Consider the following 25,633-nt stretch of genomic DNA (forward strand, 5'->3'; position numbering starts at 1 on the left):
TTCTGTCTTAACATGTCACTTAAATAAGATCAGACGAACAGAAAAGCAGAAGAATCAAAATACATTAAGGGGCAGACGGCCAACCTGAAGGTGTTTTACAGTATTTTCACCGTATTGATTCTGATGTGTCTTTTATAAAAACAAGTAACATAATCTAACTGGTAGAGAACTTTAGTTTATGGAAAATTCTTATTTTTTTATGTTATTGTTCCAACATAAATTGCTTGTCTTGGGTCCTATTTGATGAGCTGTGTAATGTCCTTGATGTCTTTAGTGTGTGCTTTAAATTCATGAACCAGCAGTCCCTTAATCTGACTGACTGTTAAAAGAGACTTTTCAAAATAACTCCTGCTTTTGTGAGCCACCTTAATGAGACACCCCTCTGTCTTGCGAATGCATAACTCAGATTACAACTGTCGGGTGTGATTATTTCAGTACAATAAATAGGTCTGACTCCAGAGCCCTTGACTGGAAAGGGGGCTGCATCTGTGGCTCTGATGCAATCGGAGAGGTCAGTTTCTCATCCAGTGGGAACTCTCCTGCTTGACACATATCCAGTGTAAACAAGGCCCGCAGTCACGCCAGTCTCGTGCTGCCATCAAAACAAACAGGCCAGGGCCGAGTGTGGACACATGGCATACGTGGCTTAGTCCTCTCCATTGACAGCCTAATTCCCCCTCACCGCCTCATAAAGGGGTCTATTGACAGCCCTTCCTGAGCCCTGCTCACACATAAGTGACCCTCATTGTGAAAATATGTGTACCATCGTTTGGGGCAAGCTGCGGTCTATTGCCCTTCCCTTTAAAATAACAACATTTGGCTGAAACGGCATTTTGCCCCCTTTCCTGTCATGATACTGTGACTCAGGGCTTTTATGCCATTTACAGTAGTTTGTAAACAAGGAAGTAGTGAACACTGAGGCACATTAACTGCTAAATAATTGAGATTGTTCACATTACCATCTAGTGCTCTTACATTAGACGGAGCACAGCCATGTGTCTGATGTAAACAGATGAGTCTGTCTGTTAAAACCCACAAACTTCTTTCTTCAGCAACTGCAGTGTTGCAACACTGGCCCGCAGTCAGGAGGGGAAAGCACTGCAGGTGGACCTGAAAATCTGATCCGCTCTTCATGTTTGACGAGGCTACCTAATCCCTTTTGTTCCACCCCAAGAGTCTATTTCAGAGACAACTGAACCCACTGTAACAGAAAACCAGTGACGCAAAGCAGGGCATTAAACGCTCCTTACACTTATTTATTGATGGATCATTAAAAAACAGGCAGATCAACTTTTTAAGGGGTGTGGCGGAGGCCCTGATGTGAGTTTAAGGACAAATATGGGAGGAGTTTAGTGGGCAGAGATGGGAATAGGTTTGAACCCTCTATGTTCTTTAAGAAATGAGTTTCAGAGGCAGATATGACGACATGACAATTGATAATGTTCCAGTTTTAGGGATCATAACTGTTTACTGCACATAATAATAATGTAATAAACTTTATGGACAGATTCACCATTTCTAAAGGAGTATGTCGCTGAAATTTACTTGTGAGGCTGTTGTCCTGTTCAAACATCAGGGAAAAAAGCATCTCTGATTCTAGCTGCATTACTTGAATTTGGGGAAAATGTTGTGTTGAACTCATGCTCCTGTTCCACCTCCCCTGAAGCTGTGCAGAACCTTCTTCCTATGTACCAATACGGCTTGACAACCTAACTGCATGCTAATATTGCATACTTATATATTTTGGCAGGAAAACCTGAGCAGAAAAGTGACTTTTTAAATCAACTTGATGCTTACAGTTTGACGTAACACACAGTAATAACTGTGGCGGAATCACGCTTAGAAAACTACTCTAGATATAGAAGACCCTTTTTATCCCATACATGATCGTTAAATAAATAAAATGATTGTTCAAGCTCCTGAGCTGTAGAAGTTGCCAGATTATTCACAGATTATTTTCTAGATTAGTCCTGTTATCTAAGAAGAAGAAGAAAAAAAAATAATTCCAGGGCTTGATAATCCAGGGTCATGGTCACGCAGACAACAGACGTTCAGTGGGAGGGAGATTCATCTGGCACTCGGCCCATCGGGACAAATTATGAAATGAAAAGGTTTTTCATAATTCATCCTGAATGACTTTGTATGCAGGAGATTACAACATACACTGTTATTATTACATAAATAAATGCTAACACACTATTAGGGGAGCTAACTGTCATGATGCACAAGTCTGAAGCTTAAATGAGCATCACCTTTAAACTATACAGTAGCAAAACTAATCAAACAGCCTTTAACAATAACTTGAATTTCACTAAACTTTCTAAAATACTGGGTCATTTTCAAGGAATTGCCAAGCAAAATCTTTTTTTTCTAATTCAAAATAGCATAAAAAAGCATTTCAATCTCCACAGTGTTCATATGAGAAAAGCTGTTCAACATAAATAAATAGACAGTTTATGGAGTTAAACTTATTCAATTACATTTGTCAGCAAAGACTTTTTTTTTGTTCCTGTTTTTCAATCCTCACTGAACCACAACAGCCTTGCAGTGCGGTATGTGTGTCATAATGAAAGATGGGGACAGGTCGGAGTTTAGTGCAGAGGCACATCTTACATAATAGCACTCTCACCACACCGCAGTGAAGTCAGTTTTATGTTGGATATGCGGTAGATACTCACACATGGAGGCTGGGTCAGGAACCATCAATAAATTACTGATAACCCTCAGTCATTTTTTGCCAATGACCTTCAGGCTAACTTGACATCATAACTGAAAAAAGCTAATGTGTAGTTGATTTATTTTACATAAATAAGTGCATTACAACACAGTGATTCTAAATCAAAACCAGAAATGGATCACTAAACTAGATCAATTAGACTCACCTCTTTTAACAATATATATTTATATAGATTTTTATATTTTTTTCAACAGCTTTAATGTAAGTAACTCCTAATCAATATTATAATTACTAAACCATTTAATTATTTCATTTTCCATTCATTCCTGACTGTTTTTCATCTCTTCAGAGTACTGCAGTCATCACTGTAGAGTGCTTTACAATGTCAACTCTATATGAGTTCACTGTTGTTGATTTAAGACAACACAGTCTGTAGTTATGGGGCAGCATGGTGGTTAGTATTTGTTGCCTCACAGCAAGAAGTTTCCAGGTTCAAATCCATTGGCCGGCAGGTTTGTTTGGTTTGAACCTCGAACCTTTCTGTGCAGAGCATGTTCTCCCCGTGCTTGTGTGAGTTTTCTCCGAGTACTCCGGCTTCCCCCAACAGTCCAGAGACATGCAGGTTAGGTTAATTGGTGACTCTAAATTGTCCGTGTGTGAGCGTGAATAATGAGTGAGTGAGCGTCTGCCTCTGTGTTGGCTCTATGATTTACTGGCACTCCAGGGTGTAACCCGCCTCTCACCCAATGTAATCTGGGATTGGCTCCAGAAGAGAACAAATATTATATAAATAATAAATAATTCTTATTAAGATATGCATGTAAAATAAATATACCACGCTTTTCAAAATAAGTGTGCTAAATTAAATCAATGTAATATGACTTTTAAATGTTTTTTCCACTTTGATTTTGTGTCAGTCCAACAGTACTTTATTGATGGTCCCTAAATCGGCCTGAAGCAGGGTTGTGGGAGGTGAGCTCACCGTCCTGCTGCTGCCCACTGCTGAAGGAAGCTGAGGAAGAAGAAGCCGCTGAGTCCAGAGTGAATGTCTGGCAAATATCCAACTTCATACTAACTTCATCTCAGTCCTCGCAACCTGTATTTTCTCCCCAGCAGACAGCACAGCAGACCTGCAGAGGAAATTAATATTTTAATCTCTCAGCCAGATTCAAAGAACAGTCCCTGCTCCCACAGAGCAGCGGATAAATAAGTCATGAGCTGGAGGCTTGTGTGACAACAGGGCTGGACAGACAGACACAACAACACACACTGGGAGGAAGTACACAGCCCGGGGGGGTTGACAGCGACTATCAAGGGGGATGTGAGTGACTGATGGCCTGTAAAGTTTAGGTGTAAATATCCAGAAGCTGCAAATTTAGACCCTGTACAGCCAGCTCCAGGATTTGAAATACTTTCACCCTGCAGAGATTAAATTCAGAGACGATGTGGAAGCATGACAAGACTGCTTCTCTTCAAGGCATGAAAATTAGGTCACTCCCACTTCATTACTGAGAGCGTGAGGCACACACAGATCCATGGATGGATTCAGATGCCACCCTGTGGTCAGTCTGAACAACCTCTACTATGTGTGGTTTCTGCTAGTTTAAGCACCTGCTGCACATATATTTTAAAGAATAACACTACTGCAGACTTTCAATGTCTAACGGGTACCTTATTCATATTGAATCAAACGTACATCTGCAAAAACAAAACAAAAAAAAAATGTAATAGAGATCTATCCTCTGGGAAATAACAAGGAGAAGCAGGCACGACTGCATACTTTTCTGCAAACGTTTTAATGTGTTAAAATATTTAAAAACTATGCTTGGTTTAGTCTCATCTTCTTCGCCGTCACAGATGATTTGTCCATGCCATTGCACAGCACTGTTAACTAGCAACAATACTCCGTTATGCATGTTACAACATTTTCACCACATCTAGGTTTAAAACTTTTCATTGACACAATTCTTTCTTACATTCCAAAATAGACGTTACTGCATCGTGGAAAAACAAAAAAAAGACTAAAAAAACAAAAACAAGGAATAGTGCTGTTCCTTTAAGGTCCAGTCACATGTTAACATCCTCTCTTCCACTGATGCCACAACCCTGTTCAAATTAGTTCATTAGCGGGAGCACAGCAACATCTTTACTTGTTACGAGCTCAGACGTGTTGAGGTGCAGAGCTGCTGCAAGTGAACACGGTTCTGGGATGTTACATTTTTTTTTTGTTTTCTTTTTAAATTGGCTACACAATGTTTTTCCTTGAAAACCAGGTTGCTTTGGAGGACTTGGTTTTAAGACAACAATGAACAATAACAAACTGTTAACAGTTAAAATAAGAAATACAACAATAACTTAAATGTATAGGAATGAAAAACTCTGGACTGTACCATTATCAAATCACTCTACAGTATTCTGTATCGACATACTCTAGATGACAAAAGGAATAAATCTAAATTAGGCCTGTTCAGTAACTGCAACTTCATTTACACTTAAATGTAAAACCATTTTTACGATTCTAGCACCCTTTAGACCTGCCATCAACATGCATCTTGACTGTATCATGTTTCACAGTGGTTTTGCTGTGACAAAACACCTTTGTCACCTTTTGTCAAAGCACCCACGATGGACCAACAATCTGGTCATGCTAACACTTAAAAAGGACACTTCCGATAAAATAACTAGCTCTAAAATGAAATGTTGCACCGGATTATGCTAGTAGCTACCAGTGTGGAAATAAAAGACAAGGTGGGATGCAGTGTGGAGAGTAACGTGCAACACCTAAGCTGCAGTGCACACAAGTGCTTGGACTCTTTTGTTTTGGCTCTGTATTCCAGTTCTTTTGAGTTGAAAGTGTTAGCCTGTTTTGTGTATACTCTCGAAGGTGGGTCACAAATCCTACACTGCTGTCCCTTACATTGAAGTGAGCTCAAATCATAGCCTCAAATTTAATTTCAAATCCACTTTACTGCAGTCTATGCAATCATTCCTGTCTAAGAGCTGCACAGGAAACACATTATTGCTAGGTGAAAAAATGCTACAACTAACTGGCCTGTTGTTTAACACAGTATGTAGACAAACCCCTTGATTAGATGCATGTCAATGCCAGGTATTATAAGGGTCAATGATGTCATTATTGTTATCAGTTAGAATGGATGATACATAATATAAAATACACAAGTCCCACGTAAGCAGACATTTGTAAAAAATGTCCTTTTCCAGTTTTTTTTCTGGTATAATTTTAAAAAAAAGTTTTACCCTTTTGAGTTTTCACAAATCAATAAAGCTCATGACATATGGAAGTTACTGAGAGTTTGTCAAGTGATGTTGGGGGCGGCGTCTCTCCTACTTCCGCACTGTCAAAGTGGCGCTCCCTGTCCAGTATGTCACTCATGCTTCAAACATAGAAGTCAGACTTGTCCTGTAGTGTGAGGTGGAGAAGGAGGAGGGGTGGTGGGGGTCCAAAGTCTTCTGACGAGAATCAGTAACTATGCTGTTGGACAAGGCCTCTGGCACTCCTATTTCCAAGAATATTCCTGAGTTATATCCATGCATAGCAGTGGCAACGATGATGAGTGTGTCATCACAGAAACAGCGCTGACACCCACACGCAGTCCCTCCCAGACAACACAGTTCATTGTTCATTGTCTCAAAGAGCCTGCTAGTAGTTGAGAAGCCGTTCCCTTTCTGTACCGGCGAAGCGCCTGTTAGCAGCGAACACCTTTGCTTTGTTCACTGAAGGACCTGTGAAAAAAATCATAACATACATTTACATTTAATCTAAAATACTATTAAACCTGTGCTTAAATCTTGTACGCTTAATGTGATTCCTCCTGAATGTGTGACATTACTGACCGATATAACTGAGCAGTACAGGGAGGAAGATGAGGCCATGCGTGGCCCCCAGCAACACCATGGCCAAGAACATCCTAAAGTAGAAGACCTGGAAGATCTGCGACTTGGAAAGCGCCAGGATTAGGATACCTCCAAACTTTGTCAATGTGATCCCACTGAATACCTGCAAAGAGGAAACAGTGCCATTAAATGTCACGTCATGCCCTATAAGCTTGTTCGCACTGATGTCCACACTGTCAGCACGTAAAAACACATTTTCACCTCAAAATTGATTAACTTGTGGTGCTTCCTCTTATGAATTTGGTAAGAGGTCAAGTGAGACTTACAGAGCTGCCCATGTGAGCCAAGGCCTCCTCAGCCCGCTCCACCCTGTTCCTCTTCACACTGATGGAGAAAGCCCGCACAATATGACTGCAGAACTCCACTGAGATACCACAGCTCTGCAACAAGGACAGGACACAACTCAGCACCAAAACAGGGGAATACTGGAATAAAAGCCAACTGATTAAAAGTTCGCTTTTGCTGCCTTAGAATGAATTTTTTATAGGTGATAAGGTCGAGTTGTTAACATTTCCCAATGGTTATGGCTACATTTTGTTCACCAACACAAGTAAGGACAAGGTGACATTGGTAGAAGTCCCTTAGGATAAACAATATGAGGAGTCAGACGACCGGACAGGTTGTAAACAAGTCCCATGACTTTTAAAACATACATAGAATACTGTGCACCAACTAAACTTACTAAGTGGTGTACTTAATATCAGTAATGACTGTAAATACAGACATAAAAAACATTCACTTTCATTTATAATTAGCTAAGAAAGCTACAACTCTGTGTTAAGATACCCTCAATATAACCACTGTGGGCGTAAATGTGTGTGTAAGTGTGTTTCATGTTGCCTCTCACCATGACCAGGTTCACAAGGGACACTGCATTGAGGCTGATGTTCCACAGCCACATGACGCCGATCATGTTGATCAGGATCATGGCGATGGTGATGGTGACCACCACAGCTGACCACAGCTCGAAGCCCAGCAGCACCGCCGTCACCACAAATATGGATCCCAGCGACACGCTCAAGTTCACAGCGGTGTCGTACGCGATGGTGAGGTACTGCTCGTAAAACACGTAGAAGACGCTGCAAAGCAGGAAAAATATACATTAATGGCACAGACCACAACAATTGCTATTCTAATCCTTTTAATCCTCGAGATCTATAGCACAACTTATGTCATAACATTAAAATATAATAATGTTAAAAACAGACACAGCAAATCTAACTTTGTGTTCGCAAAACCACTTTTTTCTTGGTACATTTGGCTCAACCTTAGTATCTGAGGTTGCGATCTACATTAGAGGTGCCATGACTCTGTTTCAGTGCTTGAGGTCAAACATCAGTGTATTGCCCTTTATAATGTGCTTATCTATGACCCCACCCTCCAATAACCTTGAACATTGAGTTCAAAACAAGCAAAACATCAGTTTCATATATTTCACCATAGAGAACTTGCTAACAGAAGACCCTGAAGTAGCAGGTGAAACTGAAAACATCTTATAATGGTCAGAAAGACAATAATGATTTTGATATAATTTATGCAGCATATTAAGCAAAGGTGAGAGCACTACATGCAGCACAACAGGACTTACCTGTAGGCAAAAACTTTGTGGTTCGTGGACTGAGTGATATTGTCAGCCAGGGTTCGGGCCATTTTTAAGGCGTCTATGAAATCTGGGGATTCTTTCAGCAAGGTGTGGTAAGTCATGAAGTAAGTGGCTCCGACGCCCGTGTTGTTGGGATACAGGTCAACTGCTGTGCCGTAGGCTGCATGGCCGCTGGGGGAGCAGTAACGTATTGTGAGAGAGATCAGAGAGAGGAAAATTACCAACCACAACAAATCTGGTACACCGTGATGAGAAACTCATAAACACAAAGGGATCTAAAGTTAATGTATTCAATGACATGCAGTTTTAAATATAATAAAAAGGAATACTTCCACAAAATTAATGTAATGTAATGTAAAATTACCCTTTTCCACACTTGACGTTGGGATTGTCTGACAGAAACATAGGTAGGAAATGCATGAAGTCCTCTCCTTCTGGTCTTTGCTTTCCGCTGGGAGTCATGGGCCGACAGTGTACACAGCCGGGATTCACCACTGGAAAACAACATCAGGAATGAATGAATCCATCTAACCAACAGGACTTGAGAAACACACAAACTTCCTTTGTGTCTAAGAAATAAACTTTTGGCAGGTATTGGCACAAAAAATGAGACTTTTAAATACTAGAATAAAGAATAACGCCCCTTAAGTATCGCTTTAAAACAACGTTTGTTTTTATTGTAAATGTCTTTATCAGGTACACTTTTTTTAAGAACACTGCTGTACGCTGTACTTGTGTTCTGATGATGGGCATATCTCTCTTGAAACTGCATGTATTTCTAAAACAAATCCCATGCATGGAATTGCCCAACTCAAATTATCATGTGGTCAAAGAAAAATTTTCCCTCTTTCATTTATTTCCCACTTCCTCAAACAAACGTTTGCTGACATTCAGGTGACTTTTAAATGCACCACACATTATTTTATTAACTATGGCTCCATTAATAATATTTTAATACCTTAATTTTGCTAACCTAAACTGTGCTGATTAATACCAGAACTACTGTGATCCTGGTAAAACAAGTTTGCAAAAGTCACTCATACAGTTCTAGTTCTCCGAAATACTATGCTTAATAATTCAACAATAATTAGATTAATGTTTTGCCATATTTCTGCTTTTGTTTTTGCCGGATGATGCCCTTAAAAAACACTGAAATTTGTTTCAGTGTGTTTTGTGTATGAAAACTAATGTCCAACAGCAGCTTGTGACACCAGGATCATGGGACAAGGGTTCAAAGTGTGTTGACAGTAGAAAAAAAAAATGTACCTGAGGCATTGCAGAAGGCCCCAGTGGTGTTGTAATATCGACAGCAGGTGGACTGTGGCTTCACCCAGTCAAAGTAGTCATCAAGCCAAGAGGATGGTGTGACGGCAATGGTTGTGCTAGGAGTTAAAGAAAAAGTGAAATTGAACACTTTACTTTAACAACCGACTTTAGTCCTTTCATGAACTTTGTCTAATGTGGCCTTCCAAGTTTGCAGGTCTGGCCGCCAAATTCATTCAAATGTTGTATGCTTAATGGAATTTAAACCAAACAATTTTAAAATAGGTTTTCAGACAATTCTTGGCGCTTGTTTTATTGATTTTGTCTTGTGCAATCGGAGATGCAATTTGATTCTAGGTCAGACTTACTAGTTGCTGATGAGTGAGGCGGCGTAGACCTGCTGGACTAGAGAGTTGTTGTTGCAGCCCACTCCTCCGCACACAATATTCTGGTCCTCCGTACTACTGTAGTTGAGGCCATCCTCCACCACAAAGTAGACTGGGGCGCCGGTGTGAAGATACATGCTCAAGTTCTTAAAGTAGTCCAGCACGTAGGAGTCCTAGACGGAGAGGGAGATTGTCAGAATAGACCTACATGTCGTAAAGGGAAGACTGTTGCAAACGGTTTAACGTTATGGGAATTTAAATAATCACATCACATGACCTGATTTGATTTTGCTTCCTGGATAACTGGCGGTCCCTCGCTAAATAAACTACATCTGTGCTACTACAAATATTCAAAGAATAACTATTATACATCCAAAGGTAAAAAAAAATCCTCACAACCAAGTTGACTAATGTCAGCTTCACCGATTTATTCTGGCTGTGTCCACAAACATGCTAACATTTCAGCCTAGTGGTCTTCTTCAGAGGAATAACTACTGTATGTTGCCCACATCTATTAAAAAAAAAAAAGACTCAAGCAGTGTCCACTCAATCCATCATCCATGATCCATGACCACACAGTTATGACAGAAACTGCAAAGTCTTACATCAGGCATGGAGAGTTTCTGGTCCAGGCCAATCTCTACTTTATTCACCACGGCAATACTGAAGGACAGCATTCCCACAAACACTGCCACCTGAACAAAGAGAAGATAAAAAACCTTTATGAGAAAAACACATCATCATTTAGTCAAAAAACACTATATTATACTCAGTGAAACTAAATCCATCAACACATTGGAGTAATACATAACAGGAAATGACTGTCCCACTAAAAACTCAAGAGACAGATGTGAATGACCGGCAGAGTGTCGCTGAGGTACTTACTATGATCGGTCGCACCCACTCTTTGAGGATGAATGGGGCATAGACTTTTTTGAAAAAACGGAAGAGGAAGCTGTCCGTCTTCGTTTCCTGACCTTCGGGCAACTTGATGCAGCAAAGGATGTCGGGTCGATTCCCCTTTTTAACACAACAGACAATGCCGCATGTGATAAGCGTTAAGCTTGTGATAAGCAATGCTTTACAAAACAACCAGAGTAGAGGACTAATTGGATAAATGAAATCAAGCAGAGACTGGCAGGATGAAAACGTAGGCACGTTTTTGTATATTAAAGCGGGGTCTGTTAAATCTGTAGGAAATCCTTTTAACGTAAACCATCGAACCCTACCAGTATCATCATTTATGTCACCACCACTTCCCTCATTCTCACCTCCTGTCTTCTGGCGTCCAAGCCCAGCAAGCTGACAAAGCAACTGATCTGCAACAGGAAATCAATAAAAACAGCCAAGCCAGCAAACAGAGAGAAAGTCCTCACTGCAGGCATGTTGGACAGGGCTCCTGTTGAAGAAAAAGTCAACAGTTTTATCAGCATGTGACTCACCAGGAAGCTGTGGCACTTTCTGTAGCAACTGTGTCAATCCTGTCCCCTAAAAACAGTTTTCTTACTTAAAAGTTGGAACATTATCATATCGGATGTATTAAATAGTGATCTATTTTACCCAGGAAGAAGGCCACTGTCTCGGAGAAGGAGGAGAGGAACATGCTAGGGGCTACGTCTCCAAGAATACGACCAATCTGCTGGTGAAGTTCCTCCTGGGGCAGACGCTCATCCCTCTGTTGAGAAACACAAACGGAAAATCACATTTAGCAGTTTTCACAGGTTTTGGCAGAGTACAAAAAAAGGCAATCTCACTAAGATGAAGACTTCTTTTTAAAGGAGGGACATGCACACAAGAATACAGCAACAAAAATACCATGGTTCAAACGAATGAATAATAAGCTTAATTATGTTTGAACCATATGAAAAATCAGTGGGTAATTATGTGACAGTTTAATGGAGTGGAAATAGGGAGGTTACCTGATATGTCTGTACTATAATAAAGATGTTGTCCACTCCAACAGCCAGCACCAGGAAAGGAATGACCTCAATCACAATGAGGGTGAGGGGGATACCGACATAGCTGAATATCCCCAGTGAGGATGCCACAGAGCTGAGCACAATCAGGATACCTGCTATACCCAGAGAAATCTTCGAGTCCACCTGTACAGGCAAAAAGATAGAGGATCAGTCACATGCTCCCTTTTACACTTCAGCAGCGGGAACTTGTCAAGCTCGTTATACTAGATGTGCTGACTTTGAACAAAGCAATTTGTCGAGCTTTTGCGTCACAGACACGTAATGTGTGCAGCTGTTTCAGACATGGATTCTGGTCTGCATGACACATTCTGTTAAAATGAGGATGACCATGATGATTAGTGTTTAGGCTCTTACCATCAGTCTCTTGAGGCTGTGGATGTGACCCAGGGCGAGGGAGATGTAGATGAACATAATGGCATAGCTGAGTACTACGGTGCTGATGTCACTGTTGCTCTCTCTGTTTATTTCATCCTCAATACTCCTCTCCGCATTGAAGGCTATGGTCAGATTAGGGTTTTGGAAGTTCTTCATGAACTTGATGAATCTGAGATGGATACAAAAAAATACAATAAGTACATAGGAAGATATCCTTTTCACTTTTGCTGGCTAAAAAAAGCTCTCGCTCTGTCTCATCTATTTTAAACATGAATCTTTGTCTTACTCTTTCTCCCACGCCAGAGCTTTGCCCAGCCTGACTGGGTCTTTCAGGTAGTTGTTGAGTGGAAAGGTGATCACTAAAGCAGTGGCATTGTTGTAGTTGGTTTCTGTAATGCAGGGGAAAAAAGACAAATTAATGGTAAAAGTGAAGCCATCATTCAAACAATGCTCAGTTATCACCCACATTAATAAAGGTTCAACACAGTTCAACAGTTGTAGACAGTTGTAAAAAAAAAAAGCATTAATCCAGCTCACCATCGTAACCCCCAAGGGCTAGCCAAGGGAAAACAGGGCCCCCAAAGGTGCCTAAACAAGGGTCATGGAGGAGAGTGGTGTCATTGAGAGAGGCTGGTGCACTGTGGAAGAAAAGACCAACAGAGTTAAAAGCCTGAAAGATCACACTCATTATTAGATGAACCCAGTCAACAGTGCAGTTGTTGCCACTATCTGACTCTCATTGTAGTGCAGTAACAAATAATGAACAACTGCATGACAACCAATGAGGAAGTATGACATTGCTTTAAGAATAAACTTTCCGCCACAGCAGTTCTTAGGGAATGCAGAAGGCAGCATCTGGAGAAAATAGATTCTTGTGAGCTGCAGGTGTATGACTGCAGCACTGATGCATTTTCTGCAGACATTTAAAAAAAAAAAATCACCTGACACAGTAGAGGAAGTGGCTGTGATAGTCAGCATAGACAAAGAAGTCGTCTCCAATGCTGTGGTCCAGCTCAGTGTGGCTGTTCTGGAAGTAGTTAAGGACGCTTAAGATGGTACAGTTGTCATTGTACGGGGACAGCGGAGCCAAGCAGATGTCCTTCAAGGTGACATTTTGGCCCTCGTATGTGGCTACAAGGCCTTCGATGTCAAGCTGCAGATCCAGCACCTGGTAGAAAAACAAAGGGAACCCAGTAAGCCACAGTTTCAGGGATGCAGCTGCTCTTCATGTGCAAAGTTTCTGTCTAATCTGGTAACAGAAACGAGAAAAAACACAGTGGCTCTAATGGCAAAATACTGCCAATGATCCATCTTCAAAATTCACCTCTCCCACTAACCCACCTGGTGCAAGATGTCTTTGCTCAGGATGGCTCCAAATGGGACATCTGATCCTCCAAAGTATGGGGAGTAGATGAAAGTGTCATTAAGTGGAGTGGTTATAATGAGCTGCACAGTTCTAAAGAAGGGTCCAAAGTGGTTGTCAAAGTAGTCTTTCTCTTGACGGGCCTGACTAGCGGGAGACGACCACAGCTCAACAGGGTCTGTGGTGATGCGCATGTAGACCAGGCCCCCAGAGGAGGCGACCACCAGTATCAGACTGCCCAATACGACCACAGAGGGATGCCGCACGCAGAAGGAACCCCAGGAGCTGAAGACGATCCGCATGGCATTCTCGAAGCGTTCACCCAATGTCTCACAGCATGACGCGTTTACTAAGAGGAGAGAATGACTGAATTAATTCACATCATGCAGCAACGACACAACTTGTATTACACCTACAGAGCAATGCAATTACTGGCATGACAAACAGGTTACAGAAAAATTTGACTCGTTATTATGCATCACAATACCTTGGTCAGGATTATCACTGTTGAGTGACAGTGGATTATTGCTGTCCAATATGGGGGCATACTCAGACATGATGGTCCTTTTCCTGTATGCACGAAGAAGAACCATACAAGGCAATTCGATATCAGTGGATCAGGTTTTTTGAGGTCCATGCAGAGAATGTCACATGCGAATTTTTTTTTTTTTTTACCTGTAACACCAAGTTCCCAGTACAGCTCCCATAAAGATAAGCAGGAAGGCCATGTATGAGAGCCACATGATGACTGTCATGGCATCTAAACCGAGGATTGTCCAGGGAGGAGGGAGCGGGGGAGGTACAGGCTTGGGGCCGCATGCCTTTGTGCAGTCCTGACAGGAGCAGGGACCTGAGCCGTCCTCCAGGCCCTCCGTACAGGCATATGTATTGTTGTTCATGGGAGTGTAACCAGACACTGGGGCATCTAGAGCAAAAAAAATTTAATTTATTATTTTTTTTTTTTAAATCAGCATAACGCAGCATGGTCATACAAAAAGCAACAGATGTAACAAAGCTAAACATTTATTCAACTTACAACAAGGAAGCAGTGGGGATCATGAACGAAATATACAAAATGTGTTACCTGAGAATATCGGGATGATAGGAAAGGGAGTCTGTCCGTTGTTAATATCGAACATATACTGGATCCAATTAGTAGCATTGCAGTCCTTTGCATCCTTCCCACACAGCAGTGATAAGGCCTTCACGTTGCTTGATGGTGCCTGGACGTCCTTACAGGCATTGTACATGGCTGAAAAAGTCCAAATTGATTATTGGATTGTTTGTGGATTATTTTAGGGCAAAACTCAAGATTTTAAGCTTAACTACGGCAAGGCTGATCAGCGATACTTGACCAAAGATATAACCGTTATAACCATTAGTCACTTACAGTATTACACAACTGATAGGATGACTTCACGTTTAGGTAGGGAACTTATGAAGTTTAGTCAGCAGATGTGACATGCCATGAAAATACTGAGGGTGTTTTTCATATCTAAATCAACATCAGGCTGCGAACTCACCGTTGGCAAACGTCTGTCCAACATAGTACTGCACTTCCTTGACATTGGTCGCGTTGACCTTTGTGGCATTCATGAACTGACTCTGATGGGGGCTGCATGTGAGCTCACAGAAGAGGTTCATCAGATTGAAGAAACAGGCGGGACACCTGCACACAGAAAAAGTGAATGTGAGCAGCACAATTTAAAAAAAGAAAAAGGATCATTGCATAACTTATTGAATAATAAAACAAGTTAAAGTTTAAGAGGGTAGAGCAGTACTAAGGAAAAAAACAAGGCAACAAACACAGTGAAGTCATTTGGCCTGTGAGCTAGTCTGTTGCTAACTTATTATTTGGGTCAAGGCTTGCATGAACAAGAACATGCAACACCTGAGCAGTACTTGCACTGACAGATTTAAAAGGGGAGATAATCTGCTCTTTGTGTTAACACATTTAGAAGAGGAATGATAATGCCCTTCCAAACACGTCATGTGCTTCATTAGTTAATAATACAATAATAATACAATAATAAAACAGCAGAGCATACCGAGACAGGAACTGAAGGGGCAGCTGGAGACTCCCTTTGAGAGTGCGCAACTGGTCGACATCACAGCAGAGGCTTTGGTTTCCATAGTCATATCCAGGACAAAGTTCCTGCATGCAAACGTGAAACAGATGACGTCACGTTGATATAATTTTTCCAGTTTAGAATAAAGCGCCGTTGGAAAGCAGAAGTAAGTTACAAAATATTGGTTTGAGCATCAAATGTCAGCAATAACAGGACAAAAGCATCAAGACACTGTATGTACCGTGAGAAGGTCATAACCCGTGGAGGGTAGCGGGATGGGAGGACCGGTGTAGTTGCAGTTGTACTTTTTTCCAGGCACCTTTTCGGACTCCCCACACTCGCCATACCACACACAGTGCTGGGCCTCAACCTGACAGAAAGACAATAAAAATGGTGTGATCATAGAAATTCATTCATCTTTTTATGCCAATGTGCTGGTCTGCATACAGTATATATTCAGAGTTTGTTGAATCCTATGAAACATTTTTTTTTCCCTTTTACTAATGGATGTATACTGCTCTTTTTATCTAGTGAGGATGACCGATAAAGACAGACAGCCCCAGCGCACAGAGCTCCTCTAAAGGCTAGTGCGGGTCATGCAACTTAGTATGAAGAGCTCAAACGGAATTAAATATTGTGGCCTGAGGTTAAAGCCATACCTTTTTACCATCTTGAGGTTTTATATTTCTAAGTTAAACCCCTGTGCATGTTTCATATCCCGTCTTTCTAGAATCTCGTGCTTTGTATGTCTGAAAATAAAAATTTCACTTCTGCAAAAATGCTTGCTTTCTACCCAGCATTTAAAGAGTAACAGCCTTGTAATACAGACAGAGAGTTAGTTTAGTCACATCGTGGCTTCTTCTTGACTAAGGCCAGAAAAAACGGAGAACTATGGTCAGATTTCTATGGTAACTTAACAACACTCAGCCACTGTTGTTAGTTCAATTTGTGCACTTGAAACATTGATTTGAAATCTGATTCTTAGAGAAAAAGAGTAATATAAAATTACAATTGTTTGTATTGTACTTGAAGATGTTTTGATTCAATTTATAGCCTCTGCAGTCAAAGGTTTATGTTATCTGTCCATTCAGCATCATAGCTCTTTGCTTTTTGCAACGAGGGGCGAGTTGGGGAAGTTAAGTCACTTAGTCTACAAACTGCTTTAAGAGTAAGCTTAGTGGTACACTCTGTTCTACTTGTGCCTTGTGGGCTTGAGTTTAAGGACAGCCTTCACACGCCATCATTTCCTCAGTTGGAGTACTATATAGCTGCAGACTAGACTAGCTGTGGGCTCTACCTATACCAACTGTTTGTCTAAAGTCCACTTGCAAGACATAGAACTAGCTGTAAGAGACTTGTTTACATTGAATGAGAACCAGAACTCTGCAATGTTTGTTCAAAGTGGTACAGAAGCATAACGGAAAGCCGATGTAAGACCCTTACTACTACGCAACTACACAAAAGAAACGAGCACAGTCAAGTTTTTGTAAATACTTCATGCTTATCCCCTGCATTCTCCAAATAGTCAATATTTTCACTCATTCCCATCTTTGTTGTTTTCACCAGGATGCTGATATGTTATCTTGAAACAGTAATGATTAATCAGACTCAGACCTGACGTTCTAGCATAGTTTCGAAGTAGTTCTATGCATTGCAGTGGACCTAATTACCTCATACATTGGAGGGCAAACAATGCAGCCAAAGAAGCAGAGATACAACCGATGACAAGTGAGCCAGTGATTACCTACATTTGATTCAATCAAATCAAAGGGATGGAATATGGTAATGTATGTGACAAAGGGTTTCGTCTGGTTTGTTCTGAAAGGACATCTTCACTAGAGAAATATGGCAAAAGGTGAATCTTGTACATTACAACATTATGTCCATCGTTTGTTGAATGTTAATCTTTTTTTGTAATCATTAATACCACCGAGATACACCAAGGATTTTATTCATTTACGTTAGTCTTTTATCTTTTAAATTCTATGTACTTACTTATTGTTAATGTATCATTGGTTATTACTAATTTAGTTGCTATTCTTAGTCAGATCTTCTATGTTTTGTCACAATGTGCACTTGTTAAATCCACATGAAAAGATAACTTCACACAAAATAAGACAAAGCCCCGTCAATACAACAGAGGTAGTCAAACTACTGTGTTAAATGATCTAGTCTCCGATCCATCTGACGCCTGCTTGGTAAATAACTTGCTAACGTTGCAGATTCACTGTGTAGTTTTGTGAGCTATTTAAACTGGGTTAGCTCACATGGCTGGGTGTAATTACAACATTAAATGTGACACATTTACTCTGGCTAGTTAAAATAGGGTGGTGTTATCGGTCTGTCATGAAGCGAACTTCTTTGGACACCGACTCTGACTCGACGATACAACCTGTATCAGCTCAGCTATCTGAGGAATGTCAAAGCTAACATCTTATGTTAACCATTTTGGCTTTTCGCTAACGTGACGAGAAGTCCAACGAGCATTAACGCTAGCTATTATGTCTGAGCCACTATTAAGCCGATTGCAGGTGAGGCTAACGCCATTTACACCGGAGATAAAAGCGAGTTGAAACCTTGAACAGCGACACAGAGTTTCGCTAGCCCCCTCAGACAAACATCTCGCTGACATTAGCACCCAAGCTGAGTCATGTTTTAGTCACGAGAGCGGGAGTGTCGACTTTAACTTACCCATCGGAAATGCACCTCTGACAGGAGAACAATGAAGAAAAAAGAAGATAAAATGTGTCTCCCCGGTGGGACCCCCATCCCTCTTAAAGCACAGACCGAATCGAAGTGTCAGTCCTCTTAAAGTTTCGCATATCTTGTTGATGGTTTCTTCTTCTCTCGGATCATTTGTTTGGGGCGGAGACAAACTGTCGCCTCGGTGCTGCCACCGAGCGGCACAGAGGAGGTACTATACTCAAACGCCATTTAACTACATGGGTTCACACTTTAATTCACAGGCCAAGAAAACCTCTTTTACTAATCAGCCTCTTTGTATGAGCAATTGGGTTTTTGGTCAGTTTTAAAAATTATTTTTATTTATTTATCCATCTATTTTTTTTAACTGTTTTTTTTTTAATGTATTTATAAAACACAAAAGTCCTGTATACACTGCTATCAAACCCTATCAAGACGGACAAAGGCATTAAATGTCTGGCTTTGAGAAATTTTAGAAAATAGGCACTAAAAAGCTAAAACAATCTATGATATTTGTTCAGGAAGTGGACAAGGTATAAAGCATGACAGTTAAAAAAAAAACCCAAAACGGTGACAAGATGCAAACTACAATGTACAAAGTAAAACAAATAAAAAGAACTTTGTCTATTATTTAATACTATTGATTGAATATAGAAGGTGGTTCTTTAATTAAAGAAGACATGCAATTATTAAAGTACACTGGCTCTTCTGTTACGACTAGAAATAATAGGAAAACTAGTTGTGAACACTTCCATGTAAAATCCCTACACACAATGTTAAAATCAGTGTGTTTAATATACTATTGAAAGATATATACATTTTCATAGCTGATAAAATAAATTGATGAAGAAATTCTAAACCCTTACTTTTATTACTTATTAATTAAATCAAACAGCAAATCTTCTTTTCAAAGGCTGTTACAGTTTGATGTGTGCTTTTTTTCTTTATGTTTTCATGTGAACACGTCCTCCTGGCTTCTATTATTGTTAATGCTTTGTTTCTCTAAATAAAGTTTGGGGAAAGTGTCAATCAAATCTGATCAAGGCACACACAAACAGTCCTGATGAAGCAGATTAGCTGTAATGTTGTCAAACAAAACGTGGAAAAACACTTTTCAGGTGCTTCAGATCGAAACGTAACAAGATTTTTTAATTTCACAAATTTGTGATTTCACAAGTTTTTAAGCAGTTTTGATCTAGACTTAAATAACTATCTAATCTAAATGTTATAATACTTAACTTTAACATTAGCACCGAATGCTTAAACAGTTTGTAACTCAAACATCTCTAAAGACCAAACATAACCCTAAAGTAAATATTTGCCACCTAATGTAACGATCTTTAACTTGACCGTTTGAAAATTTGAAATTGGTCAAAATCTGCTGTGTTGGCATTTGTTTGAACTTGCAGATTATCATAATTGTTAAAGAGTTATATTATAATTTTCCCCTTCGGGTAACGTTTTAATTTCACTTTAATTATACTCTTATATACTCAATACAGCAGACAGCCCCCTATGTTTAAGAAACTGCTAATAACTCAATTTCCCCCTAGTTTAGAACAGGGCCATTGAACATAAGTTCAGTATTCAGCTCCTCAGTTAAGGGTTAAACAGTATAATCAGCAATGAAAGGGCAGAATCAGGAGAATACACAACATGCAGAGCTTTGATCTGTTGAAAATAAAACACCATTGTTTTATTCTGTGTACATTACATTGCATTCAATGAGGTTTTGTTCTCTAACGCTCAATCAAGCTCCTTTTATCTCGTCAGTGGTGGTTTCAAGTTACGCAACGGTGCCCACACTGACATACTGCAACTATAAAGCATTTGGAGTTTTAGAAGTTGGATTGCTTTTATCGAAACAGCAAAGCATCATGGGTGGATGCCGATCATCTGCTGACGGCACTTCATCAAGTAGTGTCTTGAATTGCTGCGGGCACGAAGATAAAAAAAACAAACAAACGAGTAGATGAGTGAATCCTTCAGCTCTCAGTCCTTTCTGCATCTCACCTTTAACTCGTTAAAGCTGTAAGGAAAAAGACAAACAATGTCTTTCCATAGAAAAAAGATTTATTCATGTTCACTTTTGAATGAAATAATCATAATTCAGGAATAAGTGCATATTCACGTATGATGTGACAAAACCGTGTACTGAGTATAAATTATAGGTGATTATGTCGGGGTATATTACAGCATCGTTGCTGTTTTCTGTACATGTACCTGTGTAAAATCTGCAAAAGTAGGCTTACAGGTTGCTACAATAGTATATTCCTTTAAAACTAGGAATAATATTTGCAAAGTTATGCTCTTGCAAGACTACAAGACTTTAAAGCTAGGAGCAGATTCAGATGTGGTGTGAACACCCTGTGTGAAACAACGGTCTACACTTTTGTTGGAAAAGAAAAATCACTTAAGGAAACTCTAGGTATCAACATAGATAGAACAGACCCCAAACATTGGAAACATTCTTGGTTTCTGACTTGACAGAGAGCCATTCAAATAAAACTACCCATGTTTACTGGGAAACATTACTTTCAATCTAAAAGTGAGTCACATGACAGTTCAACCTACATTTTTCAAACAAGTGGAAAAAAAACAACAACATAAAAATAGTGAAAACTGGTGGTTTGAACCCCTCTGCTGTTTTTTTCTTTTTGCGGCCATGGCTTCGTGTTGATCAGTAAAAACTTGATAAGCTGTGAGTGCAGTCAGTGTTAGAAAAGATTCTGTCAGTGGGACGTCATCAGTGAAAGGGCCACAAAATGCTTCCTGGGTACACAAACTAACGGCAAACTGATATAAAGCTCCGAGTTTAGCTAACTTTACGGATTCACACAAATATGCTACAGGAGCGCTGCAAAACACAGCAGTGTGAATACGACCACAGTCACATTTGCTATATTTACCATTACATTCTCTACATAGTTGTGTGTGTGATATCACACATCAGGGGACACGGGAAACTCTCCTTGTTCAATGTAAGAGAGACAGATCTGTAATACATACAGATCTGTCTTAAACATAAAGGTAACATATTCAAATGTTACATTACAACATTATTCCCCTTTAAACTGACTATACATTCTATACATTACAACATTTAGTTTCCTCATTGACTCATCTTTCAGGATGAGTGTCGTCAAGCCTCTGAGGACTCCCAACAGTCAAGCCAGCGTTTTACTCCTAAAATTTCCCTTTAATCATCTTGTCTTCACCTCAGATTGATGTTCTGAGGCTTCACATTTGCGCCAAGCGAAAGCACCACCATGCGTTTAAATCCCGACGTAGCAATACTGTTGACACATTGTGTTTCTAACTTGTGATTCTACAACACATGTACCTTAGGTTGCGTTTTGAGTTGAGCTGCCAGTTTCTGTTCTTTGCATTCTGTTCTTTCTGTTCTGCATTTTGTGCTCAACTTTTAGCCACTTCTGAGACTCTCAGAAGAGACTTTCACTTTCTGACAGGGGTTACAACATGTATGCATCTGGTCCAGCATCTCTCAGGTCAACTGAGTCATTTACAAGCCCAGCTTCCATTGAGAAAGTCAATTGTAGTTTGGTGGCAAGAAAAAACTCTTCGGAATGAAAGGGGTTTTTGCGTGGCAGGTATGACTGCATGCAAACAACACGGAAAGCTGCACAAAGTGTCACCTGACTCCGCAAGACAGGACACAACATACATGATAATTGATGGTACCACTTAACTATGCTTTCCCAGCCAAGACATCAATGCCCTTTCTTAATGGAACAGGAAACAGTCTCTTATTTCTTGTCTGTATCCAGCACGTGCTCAGTCTGGGCCCAGGTACTCTGCATTCTCCGCCGCGGGGATGTGTCCGTTGGTGTGGGTCTTGAAGGTGGGAGTGAAATCCTGTTGGTAATCAGGGTTGTCTATGCTATTCTGGGGCTGGTATTTCTGAACGCTGCACACCGTGCCATTGGAGGTGAGCGGGAGGATGGCGGGTGATGGGACCTCATTGAGGTACTCTGGCCGGTTGTTCACGTTTTTAAAGCAGTTCAGGTACTCTGTCTCTGTGTCGTCTGAAGAGATGGTGGGCAGGATGGTGCGAGGTGGTCCAGGGTGCTGGTAGATGGGATTCATCACATCTGAGACTCCGTTCTGGTTCATGTAGTCTGTAAAAAAGCCAATGACAGTAGCAGAGACATCAGAAAGTTTCTCACAAAGTGTGTACACAGCTAAATCAGAACGTAGCAGGTTGTTCATACAACTGTACAGACCTCAATGGTGGCTTTGCATGCTTTAGCCCATTAACTACAAATTACTGCATCACTGCACTGCTTCTCATTTTAAATCCCTACGCTAGCAAATTGATTTCCAACCTTCCAGCCAGCCACTGTGTTTGGAGTCCACTAATTTTACACATAAAGGTCAGTTTATTAGTCAGAAGGAATACTATCCTACAGTGCCAGCCTAGCCTAGCCTATTACTGTGGCATGGGGTGTTTGACAAAAAGTCTGTGTTACAAACTGAAGGATTTGAGCTTGAAGCACTTGGATGTTTGCAAGAAGGAGGATGGGCTAACAAAAATATGAAATCCAAATGCACAATGGGACATGTAGGATCCAATGTTTGAGGAGCATCACCCTCACTAGGACCAAAAATTCCAGATATCTTAATCTCTGCTACATCGGTTTTGACCGATCTTTTATAAATCTGTATTTCACAAATCACCAAACTTTATGGAGGGGTAATACTAAATCCGTAGACTATCCATTTAGTGGTAGTTGGAGATTAAAAACCAATTTACAAGCTTGAAACAGCAGCCCGTCACAGTAAGCATTTAATTTGCTTTATTCTGTAAACCATCATCATCATGTGAGAAGGGGCTGTTCTAAAAAAAAAAAAAAATAAAAAATAAAAAAAAATCTTCCCTAATGGTGCATTCAAGGAAATGATTTACTGTCATAAAGCATTGGATTTATGAGCTACATTTTCTACAGGATTACAAAAAATATTAAGTAAGCAATGAAAAGGAAAAAGATATTGAGAATTTAGAAGTATGTGCGCTAAAGACGTTATTGACTGATACTAGAGTTTTAATAAAGGCAAAAAAAGCACTTGCATGGTGTTAAAGCAATGTAATAAAGAGGGTGGGTAATACAGTAATCATGAACGTCAAAGCCACTGTAAGGACAACAACACCAAACGGTAAACGGCTTATGTTCTTCATTTGCTGGGGCAGCAATGCAAGTACAGAAACACACCTTGTCCACTAGATGCCCCCCTTCCTTTTTGAATCAAACAGAGGGACAAGGCCAGAGCTACTCTGAGATTCATTCGAATGACATAAAAAAGCGAGCGGTTTTGAAGTTGAGGGATACTTGCCTGGAGCCGGCTGGAAGGCCTCGTTTAACGTTTTGTCTGTGGGGTCAGGGATATATCGGAGAACCATGCTCCCATCTCTGCTCGGGAATGCATTCTGCAACAAAGGACAGAGGTTTTTAGGGTTGTGGCATCTCTGCCAAAAAGTAATACAAATAATTCAACACAAAGAGGAATGTCATTTTACTTATGTGCAATTTCAATGTGCAAATGAGTTTGATTTGTTTGATTTTCTCTCACCAATAAGCCATTTCTGCCGTGGCATGTTCCAATGCTACCATTTAGGCTCTGCAAAAATAGAAATAAATTTGAGTTACTTTTTCATTTCATGATGACACCACAGCAAGTGAAGAGCAGGAAATTGGATTTTATAGATCCATAACACATCTGAATATGACTCTATTGTCCACAAAACAGACATTAAGTGACAAAAGGTTTAAAATGTAACCAAACAAGCATTTTCAGAGCACTGCACAAAACAAAGTTGGTCTGCTGGGCTCAATTTCAGGTTTAGGCAAATCCGCTTTTTGTTATCTTTCACTTAGGTTATCATTGGTTCTGTCTTACTTATTTTATTTATAGTGTATTATTTTTTTTTAAATGCAAAGTGTGATTCTTTTGCTCATTGTGATTTATTTTAAAGCCTCTCAGGGGACGATGTGTTCGTTTTGAACAGTGATAGTGATGTGATGTATGGTACCAGAGGAGCCTAACTGTCATCTCGGTACAAGCTGATTATGATCGAAATAAACGTCCACTGAGCAAATTCATATTCATTCAGGCAATCTGACAAGCTTTGTTGTGTCTGTCAGGATCTCGAGTCAAAGGACTGTGGACGGCGTTAAAACCATGGAAACCGAGCAAATGATGAGAAGAGTGTGACAGCTGTGGCAATGCAATCACTTTCAACAAGCAAAGGAAATTAAACATGCTGGAGGAGCGACCATCTGTAAAAAATTTCTCGACCCATAGTGGGCCTTGCCCCAGCAGTGATATTACAAAAGCAGACTTATGCTGAGCTTTTGTTGGACAAAGATTTTAAAAAGTTCGCCTGGCTGCCTGCAAAGGCAATCAAACTTTAAAGCTCATATGAGCTAACCAGGCTGTCAGTGGCCGGCAATGATCCCAGGTAGAACAGCCAGACCTACGCATGGCCTTCACTGAACCTGAGGTAGAGGAGTTCTCCTCATTCAGCTCTCATCAATCAAAGGGCACCTGGGAGGAAACGTGGGAGATGGGCTGATGATGAGGACGAGTGGGTAGGGGTCAGGAAGAGGAGAAAAAGCCCCAGCGGTGACCGTTAAACAGAATGAGGGCAACTGGGGTCGTCAGGGTTCAGGCCAGGTACGACCAGCCACTTAAAATCAAGTGAAGAAAATTAGTTTAACTCTGCTCACTGTCTGATCACCTGTATTCACTTTTACAGTCAGTGTCCTTCCTCTGCTGCTTCTAATGAGAGCCGATTGCTTTCAACAAGCCAAATAATGACTCTGTGTATATTTCCATTCTGACTCAGCATAATGATTTATGCAGAAATCCCATTTCGCAAAACACAGTTAAAATAACACAATTAATTAATCAAACGGTTGACTGCATGTTGGTAAAGTGTTTCTTAATGCTGCTTTTTCTGGGAAATTTTATCCTGCCTCCAAAGCAGCTGGTATTCCCCTTTTACTGACTGAATAGAGAAGGTAAGGTAAGTGAGTCTGCAGTGTGTGTGTCTGTGTTTCATTATATGCACTGATTCACTTTTTTCAATTGACATTATTTTGTGGCTGAAAGTTCACTACATAAAATAACATGATAGTATTCAGATAGATTTCAGATTTGTATAAAACTTTTATATTATTACAAGTAAATGTGGTGGATAAGGTCAACACCTGTTACAGTTTGAATGCAACTACAGCCCAGTATTTTCTAATCTGGGTAAGGTTGGTTAATTTGTTATTAC

The 25,633-nt window shown here is 40.3% G+C and overlaps 2 protein-coding genes across 2 annotated transcripts in view; both read right to left on the reverse strand.

Annotated features, from left to right (window-relative positions):
* Positions 1-4,454: 4,454 nt before the first annotated feature.
* npc1 (Niemann-Pick disease, type C1) lies at positions 4,455-18,443 on the reverse strand. The gene is made up of 25 exons (XM_070845078.1): positions 18,322-18,443; positions 15,872-16,000; positions 15,610-15,716; positions 15,085-15,230; positions 14,646-14,813; positions 14,237-14,486; positions 14,049-14,131; positions 13,540-13,910; positions 13,140-13,366; positions 12,736-12,836; positions 12,485-12,587; positions 12,178-12,367; positions 11,764-11,946; positions 11,405-11,519; positions 11,116-11,243; positions 10,730-10,864; positions 10,450-10,539; positions 9,827-10,017; positions 9,462-9,577; positions 8,560-8,689; positions 8,181-8,366; positions 7,440-7,671; positions 6,859-6,972; positions 6,533-6,695; positions 4,455-6,421 (listed from the first exon to the last, which is right to left on the reverse strand). Exons 1-25 carry the CDS (start codon positions 18,397-18,399, stop codon positions 6,339-6,341), a joined length of 3,819 nt encoding a protein of 1,272 aa, XP_070701179.1. The 5' UTR covers positions 18,400-18,443; the 3' UTR covers positions 4,455-6,338.
* A 1,599-nt stretch (positions 18,444-20,042) lies between these two features.
* egfra (epidermal growth factor receptor a (erythroblastic leukemia viral (v-erb-b) oncogene homolog, avian)) overlaps positions 20,043-25,633 on the reverse strand; it is a 40,203-nt gene continuing 34,612 nt past the window's right edge. Inside the window, exons 26-28 of the mRNA XM_070844367.1 lie at positions 23,923-23,970; positions 23,686-23,779; positions 20,043-22,472 (exon numbers count right to left, since the gene is read on the reverse strand). Of these exons, the coding sequence (XP_070700468.1) occupies positions 22,129-22,472; positions 23,686-23,779; positions 23,923-23,970 (486 nt within the window). The 3' untranslated portion in view covers positions 20,043-22,128. The remainder of the gene's footprint in view (positions 22,473-23,685; positions 23,780-23,922; positions 23,971-25,633) is intronic.

The sequence above is a fragment of the Pempheris klunzingeri genome, chromosome 15 (assembly GCF_042242105.1).
Source record: "Pempheris klunzingeri isolate RE-2024b chromosome 15, fPemKlu1.hap1, whole genome shotgun sequence".
In the NCBI taxonomy this organism is placed as follows: Eukaryota; Metazoa; Chordata; class Actinopteri; order Acropomatiformes; family Pempheridae; genus Pempheris; species Pempheris klunzingeri.